The 27439-nt window shown below is 36.8% G+C and overlaps 1 protein-coding gene across 9 annotated transcripts in view; it reads left to right on the top strand.

The window, feature by feature from the left end:
• TAB3 (TGF-beta activated kinase 1 (MAP3K7) binding protein 3) overlaps positions 1-25596 on the top strand; it is a 96514-nt gene extending 70918 nt beyond the window's left edge. For 5 of the 9 annotated variants that reach the window (XM_021080831.2, XM_021080829.2, XM_021080830.2 and 2 more), the window contains 4 exons: positions 1788-1881; positions 5209-5292; positions 11583-11684; positions 21457-25596. In XM_021080831.2, the coding sequence (XP_020936490.1) occupies positions 1788-1881; positions 5209-5292; positions 11583-11684; positions 21457-21605 (429 nt within the window). In that variant the 3' untranslated portion in view covers positions 21606-25596. The remainder of the gene's footprint in view (positions 1-1787; positions 1882-5208; positions 5293-11582; positions 11685-21456) is intronic. The other 4 variants (XR_014835229.1, XR_014835227.1, XR_014835228.1 and 1 more) reach the window with 1 other exon arrangement.
• The last annotated feature ends 1843 nt before the right edge of the window (positions 25597-27439 follow it).

The following is a 27439-nucleotide window of genomic DNA, read 5'->3' as shown; positions in this document are numbered from 1 at the left end:
GCTTTTTTATTCTTATTGTTAAAAGCAAATGTACAGTAGCCTCTTGAGCATGAAGTGTATTATAGTATTTCCACACTTAAGTTACCGAGCTTTACTATTCCAGGACCACAGTGGCTGAAACATTCCCTTCTCCCTTCCAAATGCATAGGAAAGGTTTGCTCCCTAAGGTGCTCGACTTTTCCAAAAATTATGCAAAGAATAGGTTCTTGCAGTTATACTCTTAGGAAGACAGCATCACTCTTTGAAACCTTTGAACAAGTGCTTTGTCTTTAATATAAATACTAATGTTTTGAACCTTTAACAATAATATTTGATAGGGTGCAGGCATTTTACATGCTAACATAACATGGTTCGTCTGAAAAAAGAAAAGCAGTCCATAATAAGTATTTCTCAGTGATGTTTTTGTTCCCCTAGCATTCTAAAGGATTGTAGCTTTTATTATATCCTGCGTCTTATATCACTTTTTAAAAACTAGACAGCTGCTAATTTAATGGGCATTCCCAGTTATTCTGATAATATGTCCTAACATAACATCTTGCATTATTAGGAATTACGATAACCTCTTTTTTTTTTTTTTTTTTTGCTTATTTTCCTTCACTTTTATATTTAGTTTTTAACAGGATAGGATTTTATTCTGTATTCCTATCAGAGCAGACATGTTTTACTTCATGTAATCGAAATTACCTTAATAACTGGAATTCCCGTTGTGGCTCAGCCGTTACCAAACCTGACTAGCATCCATGAGGATGCAGGTTCAATCCCTGGCCTTGTTTAGTGGGTTGAGGATCCGGCGTTGCCGTGAGCTGTGGTGTAGGTCACAGACGCGGCTCGGATCAAGATAGAGAAATCACCTTAGTAATTAAGTTGATAGCTGGGCTGTGCTGAAAGCTTCAGTACCCATGCCTCTGGAGTCTAAACTATTTTTTTTTTTACTGTACATATATGGCAATAATAAAGACATTTGGAAAGTTGAGGGAAGTAGAGGCTTCCCAAATGCATGATTTAACTCTTCATATTTCAGTGTCTCATGTAGGCGGCCTAGGGAGTAGAATGGATTAGAAAGGTCAAGGCAGGAGGAAACAAAGTTGGAGGAAGAATAGAGTCCATTTGTTCCTGGAATTTTCATGTAGTGGATTAATTGCTTCCTTTGATCTAAGAAAAAAGATTTCTATAAAAGTTTATATAGAAGACTCCTTTATAAATTCTGGCTCTACCGATTACAGGTTTTTATTAACTTGGGAAAATTATGTAACCTGTTTATGCCTCATGTTCCTCATGTATAACTTGGGGATGATATCAGTACTTACCTTGAAAGATGGTTGAGAGGAAAGAATGAGAGAATTCTGGTGAACATAGTGCCTGACACTCAAGTATTAATTAAAATTAGTACTATTGCAATTTTAACCAGCGTGGATAAGATTATAAAATCAACATTGCTTGTTTAAAAGGTTGATTCCTAAAGTTTCCCTTACCATGAAAATGTAAAATAAATTCTCAGTGCTCTGTGATTAAAATTGTAGTATTTGTATGAGAGACCATAGTATATAGTATTATAGCCCCACCACCATTATATGCAGAAACATTGTGGCCATATTTATAATCACCATTTTACCTGAATATTCCTTGAAAAACATAATATACGGGAATTCTTAAACATGCCCTCTTAGGGATTAAGGCCTTATTCTTGGTAATAACCAATCAGAAAAATTAACATGAATAGCAGTTCTTAAATGTTGGGCTTGATAATGACTTTCCCACAATTGCTATTTTGGGTCCTTTCTTACTAGCCTGAGGAAATGACAAGATTGAGAAGCATGAACAGACAACTCCAGATAAATGTTGACTGTACACTGAAAGAAGTTGACCTCCTTCAATCTAGAGGTATAGACTTGATTATTTGGTAAACCATAAGTAATAGTGTGGTGTTTTAAGCTGCTTAAATAGCAATCATTTTGGTTTTACAGATAAAATGGATAAAAACTCTAAAAAGATCACAGTCATGGTAAAGCAGTCCCTCCACCCCATGGTCATAGATCAGATTTGGGTGATGAAAAAATAGTTTTATTTTGGCAGTTTCATCATTAGGGTCTTACCATTTAGACTTTTGTTGTTACTCTGCATTTATCCTCTTTTGTTCATTTACTGTGAATATTTTATAAAGTGATGGGTTTTAATTCTAAAAGTTAGTAAATTCATATTATGTGTAGTCAACTGTAACAATAGAGATCCCACATTAGAACATTAGATTTGTTTAAAAATAAATTCCATATGGTGTTTTAATATTATTTGTTACATGAAAACATTCAATTATTAGTAGGTTTTTTTTTTTTTGCTTTCTTATAGAAGTGTACTACAGTAGAAGCTCTCTTAATTGACTTTTTGATTTATGCAGCTCACCAGGTTAGAGATATTCTTCATTTCCTCTGTATATATAGTGACTGCCACTGCACACTCCTGACCAAGAGATTGCATTCTGGCATGTCCTTGTACTATTGCTCCCCTTAGTTGAATTGTCTGCTTACCAAGAGTAAGTTGTGCCTGTTTCCAAACCTATTTATGCCAGTCTGTAATTTAATGTTTTTAAACTGACATGAATGCAGGAGAAGCTGCTCTTTATATAAAAAACAAAGGCAAACACTAAAAAAATAGAGACTGTGAATTAGATATGTGTGAATACAACTGAAAAGAGTTAAGGAAGAAAATCATAATCTAAGAGGATTGTATTTTCAAATATTATTAAAGTATACTTTTTGCTCCATTCTCAAAAACTCCAAAGCAAAAAATTATAGTTCGGGGTTCAGAAACTAGTCTGCTACCTGTTTTTATAAAGTTTAGTGGAACATAGCCACACCCATTTGCCTACATATTGTTTGGGGCTGCTTTTGTGTTTCAGCAGCACAGTTGAGGGTTTACAACTGTATTACAGGTCCACAAAGCCTAAAATTTTTATTATCTGTCCCTTTACAGAGAAGTTTGCCCACCCCTACTTTAGGTCATAATGATGGGTGTAGTTTACTTACGAGAGACAATATAGAAGTCTATCCAGCAGATGTATAAGAAAAGGTCTTGGTCCAACCATTGTCGCTCAGCAGAAATGATTCAGAGTAGGAACCATGAGGATGTGGGTTCCACCTCTGGCCTTACTCAGTGGGTTAAGGATCTGGTGTTGCTGTGAGCTCTGGTGTACGTCACAGACTCGGCTTGGATCCACCATTGCTATGGCTCTGGTGTAGGCCGGGGGCTACAGCTCCAATTAGACTCCTAGCCTGGGAACCTCCATGTGCCACGGGTGCAGCCCCAGAAAAGACAAAACAAAATATTTCTATATGTTTTGTTATATTTAAAATGTTAAGATGTGTAATTTTTATTAACAATTCTGTGTTTTAATTGCCCCCCCCCACCAGCACCACTTACCTTTTCTTAATTATGGTAGCCAAGAGAGCTTCTACTGTATTTGAAAGTACCCTATTGCTGTTTTAAGGCACGATTTAATGGTAGAAGCAAGGGAACCCAAAAGATACCCAACTTGTATGTGGTAGAAACAAATTTCCCTGTGAAAGTTGAATGATCTAGTTGGGTACCTTTAAAGTTAGTTTCAGAAGCTGAGTCACTCTACAGCCTGTAAGCTTGAAGCAAGCAAGAATTACTATGCATCATGTGGGGTTTATACCAGCTGTTGCTACTGTATTAGAAGGTTGTATACATTTTTTTTTTGCTTGTATGTTCTTTGAAACTAAACACTGAACATTTGGTTAGGATATAGTAAGTTGTATGGGATCTAGAAATTAGTTCATCAGGTGTAACTAAAGTAATTGAAGAAATACATATGCAGCATCTTAAAGTATAAAAAGTTTTAATAAGTCAAATAGTATTGTGGCTTTCATGAGCCATCATAGGAATTATTTTAAAATAGTATATAGCCAGGGAGTTCCTGTTGTGGCTCAGTGGAAACGAATCTGACTAGCATCCATGAGGATGCAGGTTCGATCTCTGGCTTAACTCAGTGGGTTAAGGATCCGGCGTTGCTGTGAGCTGTGGTGTAGGTAGCAGATGTGGCTCGAATCCAAGTTGCTGTGGCGTAGGCTGGCAACTATAGCTCTGATTCGACCCTTACTCTGGGAACCACCATATGCCACAAGTGCGTCCCTCAAAAGACAAAAAAATAAAATAGTATATATCCAAATGGATAAAAGCATTTGTGTAATCGGACCTGCAAGGGAAACCACTTTTAAGGTTTTGTAGGTGAAAACCTGTGCTTTGGTCTCCATTGGGCAACAAAGAGCTCCTTTTGGTGCTTAAGCATTTCTACATCTCCTTTCATAAGGGGTCCAAATATATCCATTTTGTACTAAATTCTACTGAGTTTCCAATCTAAACTTTTAAGTGAGAGAAGGAATCTGGACATTTTGTGGACATTTAAGTTAATGCAAATCATTGCATGATTTGATGAATTGCAGCTTTATTGTTGGTTTTGGTGGGGAAAACTTTTTTTGGGGAAAAAAGTTTTAGGTCTAGAAATCAAGATAGCCAAGCATGGATATAGTTTAAAAGCTTAACTGAAATGGTGCAGAACAAGCACATTGCACTGATAGGTGCAAGTAGGACCCAAAAGCTGGCACTGGATCAGAACTGACCTTGGAGGAGTCGTGGTAGGAGAAGGGGCTGAAACAGACCCTATAATTTAAGATTCTCCTTTCCTTGAAGATAGACTCATCTATGGGTTGCTGATAACCTAACAACTCAATTAATCTTTATAAATGTCTATGTTTCGCTTCTTCCATAGTTTAATTATAATGGATTAAACTTTAAGGTAAATTATGAAAAACATAAAAGTGACCTTTCTCATGGTTTGTTCCTTAAAATCAAAACAAATAGAGAAAACAGTTCAGTCATCCTTTCATTTCTCTTCCTCATTTACCTCCCTGTATGTCCCACATGCTTAATCCTATGTAAAGAGATGAGCTTTATAGTTCGAAAAATATCCCTTTAGGTGATAGAGACAGCTACTGGTGTGGTAGTTGGCTTGGGTCTTTTCTCACAATGGTAAAACAGTTCCAGTGGGAGGAGGGTAGGATAGTATAATGCATTTTGAAAACCTGGAAAGTAGTTTCCCTACTTACATGTTTTATTTTCCTGTTTTCCTTAACAGAGAATTCAAATAACAGGAGTAAGAGGCCTAAATGCTTGCTGATTTTATTTTCTTTCTAGGTAACTTTGATCCAAAAGCCATGAATAATTTTTATGACAACATAGAACCTGGCCCAGTGGTACCACCCAAACCATCTAAAAAAGGTGAGTAGGGAAATGTCACAAACATCATAGAAATAAAAAGCAAAGTTCTTTGAAAGTTCACCAGAAAAGCACTAAAATTAATTCCTAGGGTTATTGAAATTAAAATGGGATGTAGAAATTTATTTTTTAAAAAAGAAACTGGAGTTCCCATCATGGCACAGTGGAAACGAATCCGACTAGGAACCATGAGGAGGTGGGTTCAATCCCTGGCCTCACTCAGTGGGTTAAGGATCTGGCGTTGCCATGAGCTGTGGTGTAGGTCACAGACGTGGCTTGGATACTGTGTGGCTGTGGCTCTGGTGTAGGCCAGCAGCTGTAGCTCCGATTGGACCCCTAGCCTGGGAATCTCCAGATGCTGGGGGTGGGCCCTGAAAAGCAGGGAAAAAAAGTTAACTATATAATGTACTATTTCAGTTGCTTAACATTTTAATTTTACTCAGCGCTATAAAAACTATAATCGTAAAAGATAATTCTTACAAAATGCGAAGTTTGATCTGCAGTTGTTTTAAGATTATTGAATTGACAAGCCACAAAAGAATCCTTGTGTACTGAACAGGTGAGCCTAACATTAGATAGGGACTGAGTGTTTTTTCATCAAGGAAAAAGTGAAACCTTTATAGCCAAGATTTGGATGAATCACTTTTGAATAACTATTACATCATTTCTGTGTAATATTAAATGTTTTGATTTTTATGTACCAGATGTTCAGTTGGCATTTCAGAATGTTAAAAAAAAATCATTTTCTTCCCCATTCCTATAATTCAAGACTGAGCTAAAGTACGCATTTTTCATAGATTGATCATGAAGAGATACAATAGTGGGGAATGCCTTACTTTAAAAAAAAAATCACCTAATGGTGTAATAATCAGCAAATCTATCAATTCTACAAAAATAATACTATATGACCTACTTTACTTAAATTTTGGTTGAACAGCTTTTCTGTTCAACACTCAGTACAGAGTGTTTTAAGTATTTGTTCTTTTCAGTGTTTAATAGTACTATGGATGTTTCAACTGATGTGCATTTAAAATAGCCTACTGATTTCTAAAAATGGTACAAAGAAGAATCCTAGTAGATGACTACCAACTACCAGATTCGGCACTGTGGTAACAATGTATGCAGTTTCAAAATTGAATGTCACTGGTTTTATGTCATTGATCATTTTAACCATTGGGATTAGATATATAAGTCTCTAAATTGATTGAGTATATTACTCAGGAAGCATTACCTTGTAGTAATCCAGTTAATAGATGTAAGAGCTGTCATTGAGGAATCACTGTTTAAGGGAGTGCATTGAACAGTTGTTAACTGGGGAACAGATGACCAAATTGATGAGAAATAATGGACATTATGTCCACTATGAGCCACCTTATTAGCATAAGCTCTAAAGTATTGTCTGAAAGGGCCCACCATAAACACTCCTATGACTTGAGGCATTTCCAGATTTTAGAGGTTATCTTACAGGAGCTAGAACAAAGCTAGACCTCTCCTTGGGCAAGGCCACATTCTTTACTATATAGTAGTTAAAGCAATGCTTAGAAGAAGGAAATCTGGAGCTTTCAATGCTCATATAAGAAAATCTAAAGTCAGATCTAAAATTCTATCTTAAACTAGAAAAGAACAACATACATAAAACAAAGGAAATAATAACAGAGAAAAGTTATCAAAGCCAAAAGTTTGATCTTTTAAAGACAGATAAAATCCATAAACTCTAAAGTTGACTGATGTAGGGAAAAAAAGAGAAAACCAAATTGACCAAAATCATAAATGAAAAATGGGTTAGCCATTAAAACAACAAGGGAAATGTAGTGAACATCTTTATGCCAATAAATTTGACACCTTAGATGAAATGGACACATTCCTTGAAGAATATAGCCTACCAAAACTGAAAACAAGATGAAATAGATACATAGCTATTAGTATTTCCTAGTAAAGAAATTGAATCCAGAGTTGCCGCCGTGAGGTTGCGGGTTCGGTCCCTGCCCTTGCTCAGTGGGTTAACGATCCGGCGTTGCCGTGAGCTGTGGTGTAGGTTGCAGACGCGGCTCGGATCCCGCGCTGCTGTGGCTCTGGCGTAGGCCGGTGGCTCCAGCTCCAATTCGACCCCTAGCCTGGGAACTTCCATATGCCGCAGGAGCGGCCCAAGAAATAGCAAAAAGAACAAAAAAAAAAAAAAAAAAGAAAGAAATTGAATCCATTATCAAAAGTTTTCCCACAAAGAAAACTCCGGACCCAGATAGTTCCACTAGCGGGTGAATTCTATCAGATGTTTAAGGAAGAGGGAATACCAATCGTACAAACTTTGAGAAGATAGGAGGGCAAGTTTCCTTTTTTTTTTTAAATGGAGCCAGTGGGACCCTGATTCCAAAACCGGCCAGGTATTACCTACCTCCCCAAGAGAAAACAAAGTTACAGACCAGTAATCCTCATTAACACAAAGGCAAAAAAAAGACCTTATAAAATATTAACAATGTAAACCATGTCCAAATTGGGTTTAGCTCAGGAATACAGTATTAACAAAGTAAAGAAGAAAAAAGCATATGATCATTTTGTTAGATAACAGGAAAAACATCTGACAAATTCAGCAGCCCTTCTGGATGACATTATTATTTGCAAATAAAATCTAAGGATATTTTAAAAACAAGTATCGCAACTATTAAGTGAATTTAACAAAGTTAAATTTAATAAGGTCAGTATCCGAAAACCATATTTTTTAATATATTAGCAAACAATTGGAAAATGGAAAATAGCTAAAAACATATTAATAACTTTAATCAGGAATGTGTACCTAGACAGTGAAAAACAAATATCATATGTTATCACTTATTTGTGGAATCTAAAAAAAGGGATACAAATGAATTTACTTGGAAAACAGAAACATACTCACAGACTTTGAAAATGAACTTATGGTTCCCAGAGAGGAAAGCTTGAGGGGAGTTATGGACTGGGCTTTGGGATTGGCATATGCACACTGTGGTATATGGAATGACTGGCCAGTGGGGCCCTGCACAGGGAACTCTACCCAGAATTCTATGGTAGTCTATAGGGGAGAAGAATCTGAAAAAGAATGGATGTAGGTATATGTATAACTGGTGAATCACTTTGTTGTACAGCAGAAATTACTACAACCTTGTAAATCAACTATATTCCAATCAAATTTTTAAAAATAAAGAAAAAGGAAGATAAATTTAAAAACTTAAGCTAGATACATTAAAGAGGACTTAGAATAATAAACCATGTGATTAAATTGGTATTTGTTAAAATACCTATTCTTTTCGTATTGATTTGTAGACACAATGCAACTCCACTAAGCTTTTTTTTTTTTTTGGTAGGAATTAATAAGCTGATTATAAATTCATAGGGAAATGCAGAAGAGTTAGAATATCCAAAACAATCTTGAAAAAGAAGAGCAAAATTGAGTCTTATGTTAACCAATTTTAGAACTTTCTATAAAGCTACATTGATGTGTACTGCCAAAGAACCATGCCTACCTGCTCATAATTATCTCAGAATCCTGCTCCAATTTGTTTCTCACTTATCTTCTAGAAACCAACATGGAAAGATGTTTTTCAGCTTCTAAAATTGAGCGGTTTTCTACAGCTACTAAAATTTTGCATTAAAAACCCAAACAAACAATCTTTTTGTCAGAAAGAGAAAAAAACTATGACCTCTCAATAAAACACCTGGTTTTACAGACCTCTGAAATAAACTTGCAGAGATGTGCTGGTGTCCACTGGATAAAAAACCTGTAATTATTTGCTCTACTTCATTTCCATCCAAATTGATTGAAAATTAAAGTATAAAATTCAAGTGCTGTACTAGAGGTAGACATAGAGTTATGTGAGTAAAGTGGAATTGTAAGTAACTGCATCTGATAATTGTGGAAATCATGCAGATGTGACACAAATCATTTTAACAGAACTTCCTTCAAACTTGAATTATTTCATACATGTATAAATGACAACTCTAGGAAAATGCTGAGTCCATGGAAAGTCAATGCATGACAAACAACAACAAAAACAAAATGTACATGTAATTAATAGATAACTACATAACCAACATTTTGTTGTGGCCTGTAGCCAGCCAAGTAGAATAAAAACAAGTCAGATCTTGAGAGAAGTCCCCTGTTACTTCTGCTAAAAGATGAAGTAAAATTGACCATAGCACCCTAAATCTCTGGCTAAAAATATATTGTATAGAAATGTTATTAACCTAATTTCTAACAAGTAGAAATTTGGTAGCATGCTTATCTTAAATAAAATATTTATTTAAAAAAAAAAAGAGAACTTTCTATAAAGCTATAGTAATCACAGTGTGGTACTGGCATGGGGGTGAAAAAAGTAAGGTAATTGGAACAAACTAGAGAGCCCAGACACAGACCCTCACACTGACAGTTGATTTTTGACAAAAGCACCAAAGCCACCAATGCAGAAAACGTCTTTAACAACTAGTGCTGGAAGGACTGAATATCCATATGGAAGAAAACAACTTTTGATCGTTACCTCACACTACAAATATAAGAGCTAAACTACAAAGCTAGAACAAAACATAGAATGTCTTTGAAAATTAGGTATAGATAAGGATTTTTAGATGGGACAAAGGAAGCAATGAAAAGAACAAGTGATAAATTAGCTTTCATTAAAATTCAACACCTCTGCTCATCAAGAGACACTATTAAGAAAGTAAAAAGCCAGCTACACACTAGGAGAAAATATTTGCAAAACAAGTCTGGTATAGAACCAGTAAACAGAATACGTAGAGAACTTTTACAACACAGTTTTAAAAGGGGCAAAACACTTGAGCAGACACTTCACAAAAAGAGTCTATGTAATTGGAGAGTAAACACATGAAAATACTCAATTTGACTAGCCATCAAGGAAATGCAAAATAAAACCCTGAGGTAACACCTCATACCCACCAGAATGGCAAAAACTCCAAAGAGGGAAGATATGAAACGTTAGGATATAGAGCCATCAGAATTCTTGTGTGTGTGTATATATACACACATATATCTTGTGGTACCATATACTTAGGTTATAAAAGTAAGTAAAATGTAAATAACTGGAAGAATTGGTTTATTGGTTACAGTAAATGTCTTGGAGTTACTACAGGTACACGGTAGAAATCCAAGTGGAATATAGATGTTTATCTGAATAATAAGTGTGATAGTTAGAGAATGAGAAAAAAAAGAAAGGGAGACAGAGAAACAGTTTTGGACTAGACTTTGTAGTTAAGCAACACAGTGTGCATGTACCGGCCTCAGCTGGTTCAGAAAGTCTCCACCTCCCCTACCCTGTCCCATCCCCAACATTGGTAACTCATAGTTGCAAGAGCACTGACCTTGGACTTTGCTATCCTATGACTTGGATGCTGGTCCTGGATGTCCTGGCCACCTGATCCTGTTTGTGCACCATAGAGGTGATCAGTCCAAATATTTAGCTTGTATGTTTTACAGGTTTGTGTTAAAAGTCAGTGAGGAGGTATGTGATGCTGTAGAAGTGCTTACAAATCTAAGAAATAGAACTTTTCCTTATTCTTTGGAGCCTAAGATGTTTACTGTGCTAATGGAGTGTTTAAATGCCTAAGCACCATCTTGGGATTGTGGAGCATTGATTTCCAAAGGTCAGTTATACTAGGGGACTGCTTATGGGCTCAGAACTGATGAGAACATTCAAGATCTTTCTTTGGTTCTTAAGGGTAAATAATAGAAAGTCTGCCGTTTTTGGCTTTTGCTTAATACAAAACACTATTTACTCATTTAAACAGTATTCTAGCAAGAAACTGGTATGCCTGCAGTCCATGCTGTGAAGTATCTACTACGCTTTTGCACACATAGGCGACTGGAATTTACAAAATGATTGGGGAGTATGTGTTATCAGTACATACATAGTAGTCTGAGTTGGTTCTGATTTTTCAAATACTGCTATTTCTTGTTCTTTAATTATTGCTTAACTAGGGAATTGCTGAAGTATAATCTCTCAAATTTTGCTTTCATATTGACCTTTAATTATTATCACTGTTTATACCCCTAACCCGCTAGAAAGTAGGAAACTTGTGAAAGCAGGCATGTATTCCAAGTGATTAAGAATGGAAAAAATTTTAAGAGCTACTGCTCTGTATAGGTTGTAAAGGCATATTAAATATGGCACTTGCCTTCATAGGAGGACTGAAGTTAGCATGAAGTAATAAATACTCAACTGTGTATATATCCTATGAAAGATCCTTGTGAGCCTGTCCGTTCTAATGATCGGCTTGATCCTTTCTTCCTTGCTTTGCTTCTTCTCATGCAGACTCGTCAGACCCCTGCACAATTGAAAGGAAAGCTCGAAGAATTAGTGTAACCTCCAAAGTACAGGAGGACGTTCATGACACCCAGGCAGCAGCTGCCGATGGTTTGTATTTGTGTGTCTGGAGTTTGTGCAAAATGTCCCAACACATGTGTTAACCCCTGTCGAGTTATAAGTAAAAGTCAACTTTTTATTCCTTTAAAAAATTACTCTCAGAGTTCTTGTTGTGGCTCAGCAGTAGCGAATCTGACTATTATCCATGAGGATGTGGGCTCAGTCCCTGGCCTTGCTCAGGGGGTTGAGGATCCGGCATTTCCGTCAGCTGTGGTGTAGGTCGCAGACACGACTCAGATCTGGCATGGCTGTGGCATAGGCTGGCTGCTATGGCTCTGATTCATACCCTAGCCTGGGAACTTCCATATGCCACAGGTGTGGTGGCCCTAAAAAAAAAAATTACTCTCTATTGAGTTTCTAAGGCTTTCTGTCCAGAAGAAATACAATTAGAGCCACATACGTAGTTTAAAATTTTCTCTAAAGGAGAAATCAATTCACTGTGAAATCAATATAAAATTATAAATGAGGTTTTATTTTATATTCTATATTTCATACTAAATATTTGAAATTTTATACTTAGAACACATCTCAGAGTGGCTGCATTTTAAGTGGCCAACAATATTGGACACATACCTATAAGATAATTTCCTTTTAAAATTAATCCATTTATGGGAGTTCCCATCATGGCTCAGTGGTTAACGAACCCAACTAGTGTCCATGAGGATGCAGGTTTGATCCCTGGCCTCACTCAGGGGGTTAAAAGATCTGGCGTTGCCATGAGCTATGGTGTAGGTTTAGTTGCGGTTTGCATCTGGTGTGGCTGTGGGGTAGGCTGGCAGTTATAGCTCTGACTTGACCCTAGCCTGGGAACCTCCAGATGCCGTGGTGTGGCCCTAAACATGACGAATATAGCTTTAAAGGAAAAGCCTATTTATTTAATTCAGTTCTTTTTTGTGTACAAATATATTTCCCATAAGGCATGAAATATCGTTGCTTTTTAAGTATTTCATAAAAAAGGAAAGGTTTCGGAGTTTCCGTTGTGGCGCAGTGGTTAATGAATCCGACTAGGAACCATCAGGTAGTGGGTTGAGGATCCGGTGTTGCCGTGAGCTGTGGTGTAGGTTGCAGACACGGCTCAGATCCCACGATGCTGTGGCTCTGGTGTATGCCGGTGGCTACAGCTCCAATTAGACCCCTAGCCTGGGAACCTCCATATGCCGTGAGAGTGGCCCTAGAAAAGGCAAAAAGACAAAAAAAAAAAGTTTCAGGCGTTCACACTGTGGGTTAAAGGATCCAGGATTGGCACAGCTGAAGCTGTGGCTTCGATCTGATCCCTGACCCAGGAACTCCATATGCCACAGGGTAGCCAAAAATGAAGAAACAAAAGGTTTCACATCTTTAAGTCAAAATGAAACCAGACATCTAAAGTGTCTTTGGGGTTTTAGGTGCTTCTATTTACACCATACTTCCCTATGATGAAATCAGCAGTGTCTTCTTTTAGGACCAACAGTAAATTCTAATTTAGGTGCCTTTTGATAAGTTACTTCAGAGTGAATTATTATTCCAAATTAAACTGTTATGGTACTGAAGGGTAGCAGAATATACCACCCCAAAATATGTCTCTTTGGCATCAGGATTATTTTTTGAGAAACTGCAGTCACTAGAAAGCTCTGAAAGCAGACTAGCAGTTGTCTTTTCATAACAGACATTTTTATTTCAAAATGCCTTTGTAAGGGTCTCTAATGACTCTAAATCACCAGAGAGACTCACAATCTCCTATAACTGGTCCCCCCTTCCCCCACACCTTTTGTTTTTAGCTGCAGGTGGTATTTAGGGTGGTGAGTTGGGCTATCTCAGCAAGTTACTCAGTTTTCCTGGCTGGCTCTCATGTATACAGGAGCTATACATGTTAATAAACTTTGTTTTTCTCTTTTTAATCTGTTTTTTTATTGCAGGGGTGTCTCAGCCAAGAACTCAGAAGGGTAAAGGAAAAAAATTTTTCCCCCCCTATGGTAAAACAGTGAAGAGAGTCCCCAGGTATCTTGGCATTAGTTAGGTTAAAAGAGGATTTCCAGTTATTTATGTAAGGTTAGAAAAAAGAAATTTGAAAAAACTTTTCATATGAAACATGGGCACCACCACAATCTCAAAATTGAAAGCTATGATTGGAGTTAGCACAGAAAGATGGAATGTAACAATTTAGGAGTTTAACATCTTAAATTACCTGACTCTGATAAATTCTTCATAAAATAATAAGTCCCCTGCCCTAGCAAAGTATAAAATTGGGTTTTAGAGCCTATTAAAAACTAGCAGCAGTAAGAAAAGAACAAATTTAGTATTTTGTTTTTTTGTTTTTTTGTTTTTTTTGTCTTTTGTTGTTGTTGTGTTGTTGTTGCTATTTCTTGGGCCGCTCCCGCGGCATATGGAGGTTCCCAGGCTAGGGGTTGAATCGGAGCTGTAGCCACCGGCCTACACCAGAGCCACAGCAACGCGGGATCCGAGCCGCGTCTGCAACCTACACCACAGCTCACGGCAACGCCGGATCGTTAACCCACTGAGCAAGGGTAGGGACCGAACCCGCAACCTCATGGTTCCTAGTCGGATTCGTTAACCACTGCGCCACGACGGGAACTCCAAATTTAGTATTTTGTTACTATGAGTTGAGTAAGGTAATGGCTTGATCACTGTCATTTAATCATTCCAGAGTAAATTTTGTTAAAGCCTCTATGTGACTTAATGATCTCTTCTATTCCAAGAAAAGGAATGAATATTTCAGCCAAATGGTCATACCATGGGAAAACTGATTAAAACTCAGTGTACTTGAGTTAAAACCAGATTGGCAGGGGCTCTTTCCAGGGATACCTTGGAGCCCAAGTGAAACCAGTTGTGAATCTTAACCAACCTGGGGAAAGCCAAGGTCATAAACTTGTTCCAAAAATCCATAGAGTCTCGTTAGGAGCTACCCAATATATAACATAGTGAAAACGTTAAGAACAAGTGTCATTAATTGGCCAGGTAAGCAGGTCCCGCTTAGTGATAATGCCAGTAATGTTAGCTTGCATGGTATTGGTTTCTTTCTTAAATAAAAATTCTTAAGGGTCATCCAGTTATAGCCTAGGAGTAATACATTTGGTTGAAAAGCAGTTATCAAAGTAATTAGTACACTGGCCTGGTGTCCAGCATCTTGAATCAGCTGTCTACTTCAAATGTGTCTTTTTGTCATCTTGTGTAGTGCTGGTCTTGGTCAGTTTCAGGTGTCAGGAACAGGGGTTGCATATGACCTCTTCCAACGTGGCTGTGAAAATCGAGTATGTTTTCCAGTATGCGTAAAAGCTCATAGTTGCTCCTATCTACATCCAAAGATAGATTACTATGATAAGCTAAAGAAACAAACCTTACCATAATTAACAAAGTAACAAGGAGCCATCTCAGAAGTGAGTCTAGAGCAGTACATAGAAAAACCTTAAAGACAGCAATACTAGAACTTCATGTCCACTGAAACAATTTTTTTCCCTCTAGAATTACCTTCATTTCTGCTGAATATAGCCAAATTAAGACTAATTATTTGCAAACTAAGCCTGGTTTCAATAAACTTGGCCTGATTATTAGGTAAGTGTAATTAATCAGACAGGCTCTTTTAAGTTAACTGTGCTGGATACTTTACAAGGAATCTTAATTTCAACATTTGAAAAGCCTCTCAGGGCCATGAAAGCTACACTAAGGGCTTGCTGTCAGATTCAGCCTGGGATAGCTATTGATTTGATTAGATTCCCCTCTTCTGAAGGGCCCCAAAATATCAAGAATCCTGTACCTTCCACGAGGCAGCCTTTCTTATTCACCTGATAAGCCTGCTGAAAACATAGGATTCCAATTTCTTAGAGGGATCAGGTAGAGTGAAAATATGTTTCAATTCCACTTAACAAGGTAAAATTTACCAAACTGCTGTAAGTCAGCTTGAAGGGGAAGGATTTCCTTACATCTGAAAAACAGATTAAAAGAGTAGTATTTCAGACCAAAAAAAAAAAAAAAATTCATTCATCGTTAAGTCCTACGTGACTAAATTCTTGACCTTATTCTTTCATTAACAGTTTTAAGAAGCCAGGAGGTTTTCCATTAGAATTTTTTAATTTCTTACCCAGTTCAGTGGCATAATCCAACAATTATTAGAAACCTGTACTTATCAAAAAGTCCTTTCTATGAATCTTCTTGAAGAGAAGTGATTAGACAGGCTCTGATCTTATTAGTACAACAGTATCTGTCTATGAATGACAAAAGACTTTAAAAGGTACTGTTAAAGATCAGATTACAATACAAATGACAAAGAAATTTGGTTATTGCTGTGGCATACAACATTTTAAAATAATAACTAGAATTAGGACTGTTAATTTTGCTAGTGTGTACCAGATTTTTAGGAGTTCCATGTAATTTCTAGAATAGCTACATTATAAATATCTATTCATATAATTAACCTGAAAAGGTTTATCACCACTCATTTGACAAAGTTGCCCATATAACTTAACATACTAAATAAGTTTTATATCTTTAATAAGGAGATAAAACATTTTTCTTGACATATTCCAGGGGACTTTTGGAAAACCTAAAAGTTAAGCTACAGGTCAGATGAATTTCAATTAGAATATTGAGAATTTTGTCAAGAATAACAAAAAGGTTTCAAAACACTTGGTCAGAAACAGGATCATGGGTCACTCTGGAGCAGTACTTATTCAGTTAACCAAAGTGACAATAAAAGATTTCAAAACCAAATTTAGAAAGTTATAACAGGAATTCCCGTCGTGGTGCAGTGGTTGACGAATCCGACAAGGAACCATGAGGTTACGGGTTCGGTCCCTGCCCTTGCTCAGTGGGTTAAAGATCCGGAGTTGCCATTAGCTGTGGTGTAGGTCGCAGACGCGGCTCGGATCCTGCGTTGCTGTGGTTCTGGCGTAGGCTGGCAGCTACAGCTCCGATTCGACCCCTAGCCTGGGAACCTCCATGTGCCATGAGAGTGGCCCTAGAAAAGGCAAAAAGCCAAAAAAAAAAGTTATAACAGATTGCTTAAAATGTAAAGAATCCACAGTCTGTTATCAAAAGCACATTAATAGTCTCAGAAAACTTTATGCTCTTAACAGAAAACCAGATTCAGGTTTTGTACTTCTTTTCCTTTAATATTAAAACTCATTTCCTCAAATTTAATCTAATCTTAGTCCTGACCACCCATTAGACTTCCTTTCTAAAAACATTTTTCTCACAAAACATCTACAACTTCCTGTATTTTTATATTAATCGGTCCCTTATTTCTTCCCCATTTATAAATGACCAGCTTTACAACAAATTATCTTAGTCCCTTAACAAAACTCATTTTTATTCCTTATACCTTCCTTTTCCTTGCATAAAGATATTTTTCTTATTACTCTTTAGTAGTTTTAATTACATTTTAAAATTAGAATTCTTAGCCTTCAGAACCTTAATTTCTAGCAAAAATGAAAAAGCAAGTAATTATGAGCTATTTGCCAGTCAGGAAATGCTGGTATGTCCCAAGATGAACATATTCCCATAATTTCTTTTCTTAGTGGGTTGTAAGATGTGCACAACAAACCCAAACATCTTTAGTTTTTCTCTAATAAGAAGACAAAAATAGGTAAATTTAGCTTTGTTCAGCAATTACTGTTCTAGTATCTTATTTGGAAATGATCTGGATATTAAGTGAATTCCCATCATTTAGCAGTTTGCAGTTATGAAGTATCTGGAGAAAATGTTCTAAGTACAGTCTTAAAACATAATTATTCCTAAAGAGTTCACCTAAAAAGTCTTATCTTGTTTAATTTACTTAAGTTTTAGCATAAGTTTTCTTGTTCACAAATAACAGGAATAATAAGATTTTATTTGATTTTATAGTTAATGCTGATGGCTCTTAAAGTCTGTATTAATTAAACCAACAAACTTGTTTTCATTCATTACAATTACTGTTAGATCACGTGGTCCTAAAATTCATTTTGTTTGGTTTGCTTTTTTTTTTCTTTTTTGCCACACCTGCAGCATGCACAAGTTCCCCCTGGGCCAGAGATGGAAGCTGAGCCACAACAGTAGCAACATGGAATCCTTAATCTACTGAGCCACCAGGGAACTCCTGGTTTGTTTTCTTTTATATTTCTGAGTATTTATATAAGCACTTAATTTCATTAAAGCCACTTAAATAGAGCTCTTTTACAAGTTAATTTTGGCAATACCACACATCTACAATACACACACACACACATACATATATACAAAAACAGCGACCCAGTAGTTCCCATTCCAAAATTTCAGCCCTGAATTAGGTACAATAATACAAAACCCACCATTGCCCAAAGAGGCTGGATTCAAATTGGATTTCTGGCAGATGAAATAAATAAAGGCCACCTGTTTAGATAGTTGAACCCTTTTTACTAATATTTATAGAGAAGAATCTCAAGATTTGTATTTGTTTTTAAGGAGTCTTTTTTCCAACTTACCTGGCCTCCCTTTATTGCTCAGGCTGATTCCTTCCTGAAATTTGCATTTTGAAAAGATGGTCTAGATAAGCATTTCTGGAGAAGACCTGATAAAACTTTTGCATCTCAAAGGCATAGGTGGGAGAAATCCAAATTCCTCTTAGGAGGACTTTGTTCCCTTAAGGCCAGATCCCCCTCCCCCAATACTAGAATCTTTTTAAGATAAATACGGGAGGTTTAGGGGAATGGTTAAAAGGATTGTGAACTTTGGGTTGTTCCTGGGGTCCTAGATTTGTAAACTAGATTTGTAAAACAAGGATAGTTCTTTTTTAATTTCTCAAAGAATTGTGTGGCCACCTTAATGATATCAAAGGGCCGACATACCCATCCACCTATGGAGGAATGTTTTTCTTTCCCTCATTTAATTTAGAGAGAAGCCCTTCCCCCCGCAAAAGAAATTCATCAGGCTCTGAATATCAAGCATATGGTCAGTTTAGTAGTCAAAAGTGGCCTCTGATCTTGATCATCCATTTGCAAAAACATTTGAGGATCCTCCCTGAGTTTAAGAAATTATGACAGTTCAGCCTTGATCTGAAAAGGCTCGCCTGTCATCTCAAGTGGTCCCACTTCTAAAGGTAACCATTTAATAGTCTCTTCAGAGTGGAAAGACAATTCAGACAGGATTGCTGGAATAAGTGTTAAAGGAAGGAGAGAGGGGAACAATAGTTATGTCAACAAATATTTCATTGAGGCTCTTTGGGAATTTTGAAAGCTTCTGGGTCTTGTACATACTAATTAAAATAGGTACAGTATTTTAAGATGAGAGCTGTCTAAAATGTTAAAAGAGGAAAACCACTCTTGTTTACAGTAGACCTGTGGTCTGGGATCCAGGAGACTGACATGGTAAGCCCAATTATGGACTTAGCATAATTGCAGTTTTGGAGGGCTACTGATTCCCATCTTGGTCATTTTACTCCCCAATTATGTTAAGGGCTTGCAGGCATGCATAAACCCAATAGGTGGCTGTCCATCTTGAAGCTGTTTGACCTGAGGCACAATTTCCCTTCATTAATTTGGTAGTCTAATTCGGATATGAGATATGTTCTGAACAACTTTCTGGGGACATTGTGGTTGATCAGACATGTGCTACTTCTGAGTCTAGCTCCCCAGTGAGTTACCCTTCAGTTGTTTTAGTTCTTCTATGGGTCTTGGTTTCTCCCTATGACAGTCTAATACTGCTACAGGTGATGGAAGCACCAGATCAGTCCTTATCTCCTGTATCGCCACAACAGCACTATTTACTTCATTGTTTATAGTGGGGTTTCCTTGTTAGACTACTGCATGTCACAAGGATTGATCCTCAGACCCTTAACACTAGGTTCTCAGTCAGCCAACAATAGCACGTGGATGGAAGGAGCAAATGTCCCTTGTTCTTAGGAGCTGAATAATTCTGTCTCTTGTTTCACACCAAAAGTTATTTTTAAGACCATAGAGAAACGTGTTTTTTTCAGTTTAAGCCAATTTAACAAAAACTCAGGCACCTATGTTCCCCTGCGTCTTCTGCCCAGGTCCCAGTAGATCCTTGCCTAGGAAATGCACCAGTGTCCCTTGAGACCCCAAGTCAAATAAAGGACCATCAGTTAAAAGCAATGAGATCCAGATATCAAAAGAACTCACTGGAACACCTGAGAAGTACCAAGAAGCCGGGGTAGGGGGTTGCTCAGTGGCCCCATACTGGTACCGAGTGTTGGTTCGAGGGGTGGACACCAGGTGTCCTCTGGTGGGTGTCTCTGAAGTCCTGCCAGCAACACCATGTATATGTTAAGCGAAAAAATTGATCAGTCTTTCTGAGAATGAAGTGGAAAATTTTATTTGGGCCAGCCTGAGGATTATAACCTGGGATTTAGTCAGAAAGCTCTGAAAATAGAGGTCAAAGCACAGTTTTATTGGTTTTTGACACAAAGGATATGCTTAAATGACATATTGGCAGTTTACACAATCCAGAACTGGATGTATAAAGCAAGTAGTGGGTCATCTAGACCCTTTACAAGCTTAAGAAGGAAGATTATCTTCTAAGAAGGTTTGGTTGTTACAGTCACACCATATACACTAAGGGAAGGGAGGAGGCCCAAACTGGAAGTGAATACTTTCATGTTTATATTTTTTTTGCCCTACCTTAAAATATGAATTTTTATTTCATTAAGTCAAAAGATACAAGGTGGATGATAATGGCAGTCAAAAGCAATAGTTGAATCCAGAATAGCAAGCCCATCTCCTTTTTATAGTCATAGGAATAAGCTGAAAAATTTAGGAGTTTTCTCTTTTGTAAGGCTAAGAGCACTTTCCTGACTGAGCTTGAGCCTTATGCCTGCAGTAGGGTTCAGGGTCTCAAACTCAGTTCTCTTCATTTCTGGAGGAATATTCACACCAGTCATTTGTCTTAAAGACCAAATTATAAAACGGGCATTTCCAAAGGAAGGTGTGCTTAACCCCACAGGGTAAGTGATTAAAGCTTCCCCAGGTCTCAGTTTCTTTTGTCACTTGCTTAGGAAGCCTGCTTACCTTAGATCTTAATCTCATTTGTAGTTTGTAGGATTTCCAGGTAGGTTTTCCCAGTCTGCTGGCCTTGCTTCACATGCTAGGGTGAATTTCATCTGGAGCTCTTGAGACTTCTTTCTAGTCGTTGACCCTATTTTCAATAGGGACTGTTCCTAAAAGGCAACTCTAGAAGTAAACCTAACTCTAAAAGCAAAGAGCCTTTTTGAGCACAAGGCCAGCAAGAATGAAGACCAAGGAGGAATATCTTTCAAGTTTTATAACTAACATTTAAAGACCTTTTAATGCCCAAAAGGTCGAGAAGAATTAAGGATAGAAGATAAGCCTTTCTATCAAAGTAACCTTTTATTATCAAAAGATAATCTTTTGTATCTTTTTTTAGCCTTATGCAAAACTAGAGTCTCTTTTAACCATGCTGGGAGAAACTTTTTTATGAACTGTCATGCCATTTAAAAATCATTATTAGTAAAAGCACACAAATTGTGGAGCTGAAGATCTCATGGAAGAAGGCACACATTTAATCAGATGTTTGATATAAGTATGACTAATACTATGGGGGAGTCACAAATGGATTAAGGTTGTGAGGGAAAATTTAGGAGGTAGAATTTAACATGCTGTGTAACATTTCTCCTTTTGTAAAATATTTGGCTGGAATATACCATAACTATTCCCAGAGATAATAAACTAGGAAGGTAATCTGTGTTGGACTTCTCCCTGATTCTTATAGCTGAGAAGTGAATCGTTTATAACAAAATATAGTATGCGTCATAAACTTACTATTTGGTTCTTTTTCTTAGAGCATCCAGGTGGCTCCAAACAGAGTCCTCGGACACAACCCCGAGATGAAGACTATGAAGGGGCTCCATGGAATTGTGACAGCTGCACCTTTCTAAACCACCCTGCACTAAATCGCTGTGAGCAGTGTGAGATGCCACGGTACACTTGAATTCTGAGGAGTCTGCACCTGGTTGAGAGTGAAACTTTGAGCAACCCATTAGAAGAAAAGGAAACCTCGGGAATCTGTTCCATCTGCCCAGGCTTTTCATTTCAGATTATGTGGGGGTGGGAGGGGGGAGGAGGAATGACACTGCAGCCGCTTGTGCTCACTTAAGGAAAAATAGGGAGGGTTTTTTCCACCCCTTTCTTAACTCATAGCAGTTAGGGATAGAAAGGGATACTTGAAATGGGGAAAGGATTCACTCCTGAAAGAATGTACATGGAGAAGTCAAGAGCTCTTAATGTTACTGCTGAGTGACCCTTATTTTATAAACTATAACTTTGAATCATGGTATAACATGTTACAGTTTATGCAGACAAACTGTGAACTGCCAGAGCAGACTTACCTGGTCACAGCTCTCTGGAAAACCCAGGCTCCTCAGGCTTCTTCCAGTGGCTTCCTACTCAAGAGAAGGACAGGGAAAAGCAACCAGAGGATGATTTTGGGGGGAGCAAAATAATAAGGGTATTTGTAATTGCTGCTTTTTTCAGGGGTAATTTCCAACACACAAACAAGATGTTTTAAAATGTGATTTGTAGCAGGTCAGGAATTAGGCATATCATGCCCTTTTTTCGAAAGTACAATCGGAGGTGATAAGAACCCTTTTGCTTGTACAGTGATTCATCAAGCTACATCAACACTGGTAACCAAGACCTAATTACGCTGCATAATATGTATTTTACGTTACTGCATGCTTTTATTAGGCCACTGGTTTTTAAAATAACCAACAAGTCCTTACAAATTAAAATTTCATGAATGATCTCATCAAACTGCGCTTTGCAAATAGCACAGTGAATGTATGCTGAATGTAAATCCATTCCGAAATCCACTTGGAATCTTGAGCTCAGCTGTGGTTCTGTAAGAGATGTTCGCAGTCCATAAATTAGCCTTTTTCTTTCCCCACCTTCCAGTTTGTGACAAGTTCATGATGTTTACAGCACAGATAATATTTTGTGCCATAATCCTAATGTAGCTGAAAAAAATCAATATTAGCTGTTCAATAAAGATGTATTTGCACATATGTTAATAAACCAGTGTGTGAAAAATTATAGTTGGCCAATATCATAAAGTTGCACACTGCATTATTTGGGGAGGAAGAGAAGGCGACTCAAGAAATATGATTAAGAGAAAGGTAAATACAAAGGACTGTGAAACTACGAACTTTTAAAATATACTGTATTCAAATAGTTCAGGTGATACTAAGGCACTCCTTTATAAAACTAGAACTTTAGGGTGTAAATAACTGAAGAGATATAAAATCATTTGACTCACTAAGGTGCGCCACTGGAAAATTATTAATAGGACGTTAATTAAGCTCTTTACAATTGTTGACTTTTCTTCCAAGCTCAAAATTGGATTTTTGACTCTTCACCTTATTTGGGTAAAATATAAAGAGCAATAATTGGTAGATTTCCTAATCCTAAAGGATTGTACCTGAGGTTATAACTTGAGGAGTATCTACTCTCCCAAACTAGGTGTTCCCCTACACGCGCTTCAAGCTGTCATTGTATGCTAATTTAGCAGTCATCTCTGGCAGACCTGGAAAAACAAGCTGCACTTAATAGCATAATGAAACCAAAGGCATAATAACTCATCACAGTTTTCCATCAAAATCGTAATTTAACATTGTACCTGCAGCTTTGAAAACATTTTTTCAGATGTAGAAAATGTCCTGAAAAATATCCACTTGTCTTACAAAGTCAACGTGGCTGTGTAATAACACTGATAAAACATCTCTCACACAATAACTGTGGTAAAACTGTGAAATTAAAGGTGAGAAAGCAGATGGGCTTAAAAGCATTGACCTGAAAACATTCATTCTTTAAAGGCTTGTTATAGCAATGGTGTCTGTCAGTCGCCAATAAGTCTTATCAGTCCTACTGTTCTGTAATATGCCAATGCCTTTGCCTTTGTATGGTTTCATATCTCTTTAGTGATGGTCAACCCCACTTGGTATTAAGTAACAATTTAGGGAAAAATATATATGTATATATATATACTGATGGATGTTCTAGCTAAAGGTTTTTACCCAGTATTCTTAGTGATATGCTGAAGTGGCAGCAATTAACTTGGCAGTTGTCAGTTGAGAATGAAAGTAGCATGTATGAAAGCAGTTTGATGCTTTATTAAAACCATGTAGATGACTTTAGAACTATTGCATGAACATACATCCAGATTACTGAACTGTTATCACACAGTAGATGCATGGTTCCAGTCCTTTGGTGATATATCTAGTAAATCATTGTTTTCACCTGCCAGGAAAAATGAGAAACCAGTCTATTTGATAGGTATGGAGGGTGGGGTATGAGACATCAGAGACTGATTTTTAAGAAAGTTTTGTATGTGTTCATTTCTGGTTGTGCACAAGTTTCATACGCTGACATAGGCTGTATTCATTTTTAAAATAACCAACATTCTTTGACACTGATCAATCTGATGTATTTAACTGTGTCCCATGTATAGACTTCTTGCCTGTAATCCGTTTGAACAAGAATTCAGTCAACTTTCAAGATACCTTTTCAAAAGGATCTCCCGGTAGGACTGATATGTACAAACAATTGGCATATAAATGGTAGGATAGAAATTGGATAATGCCTGCCTGCTGAGGTGCCTGTACTTTTTGAATCAGTTGGTGCACTTCTCATTTCTAGTAAAGATTTTTTTCTTAAAATACAACTAGTTTGATGTATTTGGTAACATATAGACCTGACTATACATTTTACATTATTTCACGTTTTGTTAACTGGGTTTTTAGAAAACACCTTTACCATTTTTTTAAAGTACATTGGCCCTTAAATTTTGGAGCACGTCTTAAATGTTTAAAGTGGTAATGGAGGAGCCAGAAACTGTCTAAGCATTGTAAAATGTTTAGAGTAATGACCTTGTTTTGAGAGAGTGTAGAGGAAGGGCGTTTTAAATATACAAAGGAAATGCATTGTAAAAAGGTAGTTTTAGAGCAGATTAATGATGGTGGGGAAAGTGTTGCTAATTTGTCTATTTCCCTGAAAAAAATAGGAGTGTGATGAGCAGTTTAATAATTTTTAAGGAGCTGGTCTCAATTTTAGTACTTATAATTATTATAAGAAATCAGTGTTTCCTTAAATTTTGTCATTGCTTTGTCCCAGTTATCTAGGGTTCATATTCCAACTTTCTGTGGCAACTCAATTTTACATAGTATTTTAAGGTAATTGTAATGTCTTTGACAGTATAAACAAAAAGCAAGAATATTAGGCATAGAAAAATTGTCCTTCGAAAATATCAATGATGTATCCTGGAATGTGAAGATGTCCCCTTATAGTTTAAATTGATTTATTTTAATATCGTAATCATTGTTTAGACTTTAAATGAGTCATTATATAGTGTCTATATATCCATAGAGAAAGGAAAATGACAATTGAAATGTTACTTTAAAATCGTAATAAATTGGGCACTGTCTGTTGCACCACTACTGTATCTTTTTGAAAGAATTAATATTTTCTTATTGTAAAAGTTAATTCTGATGATGATTTCACACTCACCAGACACCCATTTTTTTCTGTATTATTTGCATCCCCAAATATTTAATACAAATAGATTTTGCATGACTTGGGCATTCAGAGATTAATAGAACGATGACTCAGTTTTAAGTTCTAAAGCCATGAAAAGTTGCTTTGAGACTGAACAATTCTGAATTCTTATTTATAATGACACCCAATATCCATGTTTCCCTACTGTAAAAGAATTGATCAGTTTCTTCACTAAAACAGCAAGAACTTATTAAATCTTGTAAATACCATGTCTCTTTTAGATTGCTGTGTTATGCTGTGAATCAAATTATTTTGAGGTGAAATTGTACAAAGGCATTTTAAAAGGCTATGCATGCATCGTACCTCCAAACAATACATACTCGGAAAATCAAAGATTCCTGCAAAATAAATCAATAAACTAAAAGCAAACACTACATTCTGCATCTTTTCTGTGTAGTTAGAAATGATTTACGATATCAAACTCATCTTAGTTCCAACACCCTTGTATCTCTGGACCAAAATATGCTGTCTCAGAAACCTCATCTTTTATTATATTTCTGTTTCTCTTTTAGGAATGTAGTAATGTCAGATTTGGGGTATTAAGTATTTGTACATTAACATTAAAATTGGGTAGAAGTAAGCAAATTTCGTATGAAAGGTGAGCTATGTTAAGAGTTTACATTTTTCATTCCATATGTTACTGACAAAAGAATGGGTGCTTTTCTTTTTTCACCTTTATCTCATCTGTAGCTAATTTTTTCAAAGGGAACTCATCACCTTCCTCATGCTAGGGTCTGCAGTTAGCTTTCCCATCTTGTGCACAGAAAACACCACAGATGAATTATGGTAGATAGCCCTTTCAATGATTAAGCATACTTCAAGTCATTTCTGCTACAGTTTTAATATGTGAAAAATTGTAAACAGGTACAGAAGAATGCTACAATCCCCCATTTCCTCATGACCCAGATTCCAAAGTTATCCACACATAAACAATCTTATTTCATTCACCACCCCCACTATTACTTTGCAACAAACCCCAGACATCCTAGCAACTCATTCGTAAATAAACTTTTTTTTAACATAAGTACCATATATCACACCTTATAAGAATATATATCAGATATCCAGTGTTAAATCTCCCAAATGGTCTCATAATTTTTTGTAAGCATGTCTTCTTTGTGGTCTTAATAAAATACTTGAAATTGATGTTTAACATATTAAAGCCACATATATATTTTCTTCCACTTTCAGAAATAATAAGGAAACGTTGCCTTAGCAAATACTGGCAAAGTCAATAATACATCTTAGTGTAAAGTCATGCATAGAAAGAACAGATAACTTTGAAAATAGCATGTGTACGTATATTTTATTCTTGTCCTCCACTTCTTACCATTTCCCACAACCTGTGTTGTCCCTTTTAAACAACCTATTTTAAAATAGAAAATTATTTTAAATCTGGTTACCATAATAGTCACTCCTTATGCTGCTCATTTTGGTAGAGAGGCATCTGTGAACACTATAGCATCTACCTGTAACCCCACTACCCAGATAGTAATTTAAAGTACTGACCCCCTCAGTTTCCCATACAGAAGTGTGGGGGGCTGGTGGGTGTAGGGCATCCAGTGTTTGTCTCCCACCCCAGTTCCTCCAGTGACTTCCTGACTTGCCTTTGACCTGCTGGCCTTTGGGATACTCCAGGTGGTGGTTCATGATGGAGGTTTCAAAGGGTTTCACAGGGTACATAATATGTGGGTGAGATTTTGGTTTGTCAGTTCCGTACTCTGAGTGGACAAACCATCTCACTTGTCCTGCCTCTGGAAGAGCACTGGATATGCTTTTGACTAGCTTCTCACTACATTCCAGTCAAAAAATAAGACAATGCAGGGAGAGTCAGGTGATGCAGCCTCACTTACTACAGTTTGGCATTGTGCTTGGGAAACGAAATGGTACTTCGTGTATTTTACATGAATTCTTTATCTATTTACTCTCTTGGGACTGAATCTGTTTTGAGGTAGGAACCACTAAGATGACCATTTCTAAATCCCATTCCCCAGTTATGATTTCTTTTAAATCACTAAAGACAGTCTGCTTTGGGTGTACATAATTCAGAGACATTTGGGGTTGGGGGAGGAAAGAATTGGATTAACATATTGAAATCGCTTAAATTCTCTATACACTTTCACGACAAATCAAATGGTCATAGCTGGCAGGGGTACTCCTATTTCAAGATTACCATTTCTCTTCCCAAATTCTACCAAAATAACTAGTGAAAACATT

This window comes from Sus scrofa, chromosome X, assembly GCF_054392235.1.
Source record: "Sus scrofa isolate SSC_HxYL_T2T_F1_AM1 chromosome X, Sscrofa_HxYL_maternal_Yorkshire_Landrace_v2.0, whole genome shotgun sequence".
In the NCBI taxonomy this organism is placed as follows: Eukaryota; Metazoa; Chordata; class Mammalia; order Artiodactyla; family Suidae; genus Sus; species Sus scrofa.
This window is presented reverse-complemented; position numbering and strand designations above follow the sequence as displayed.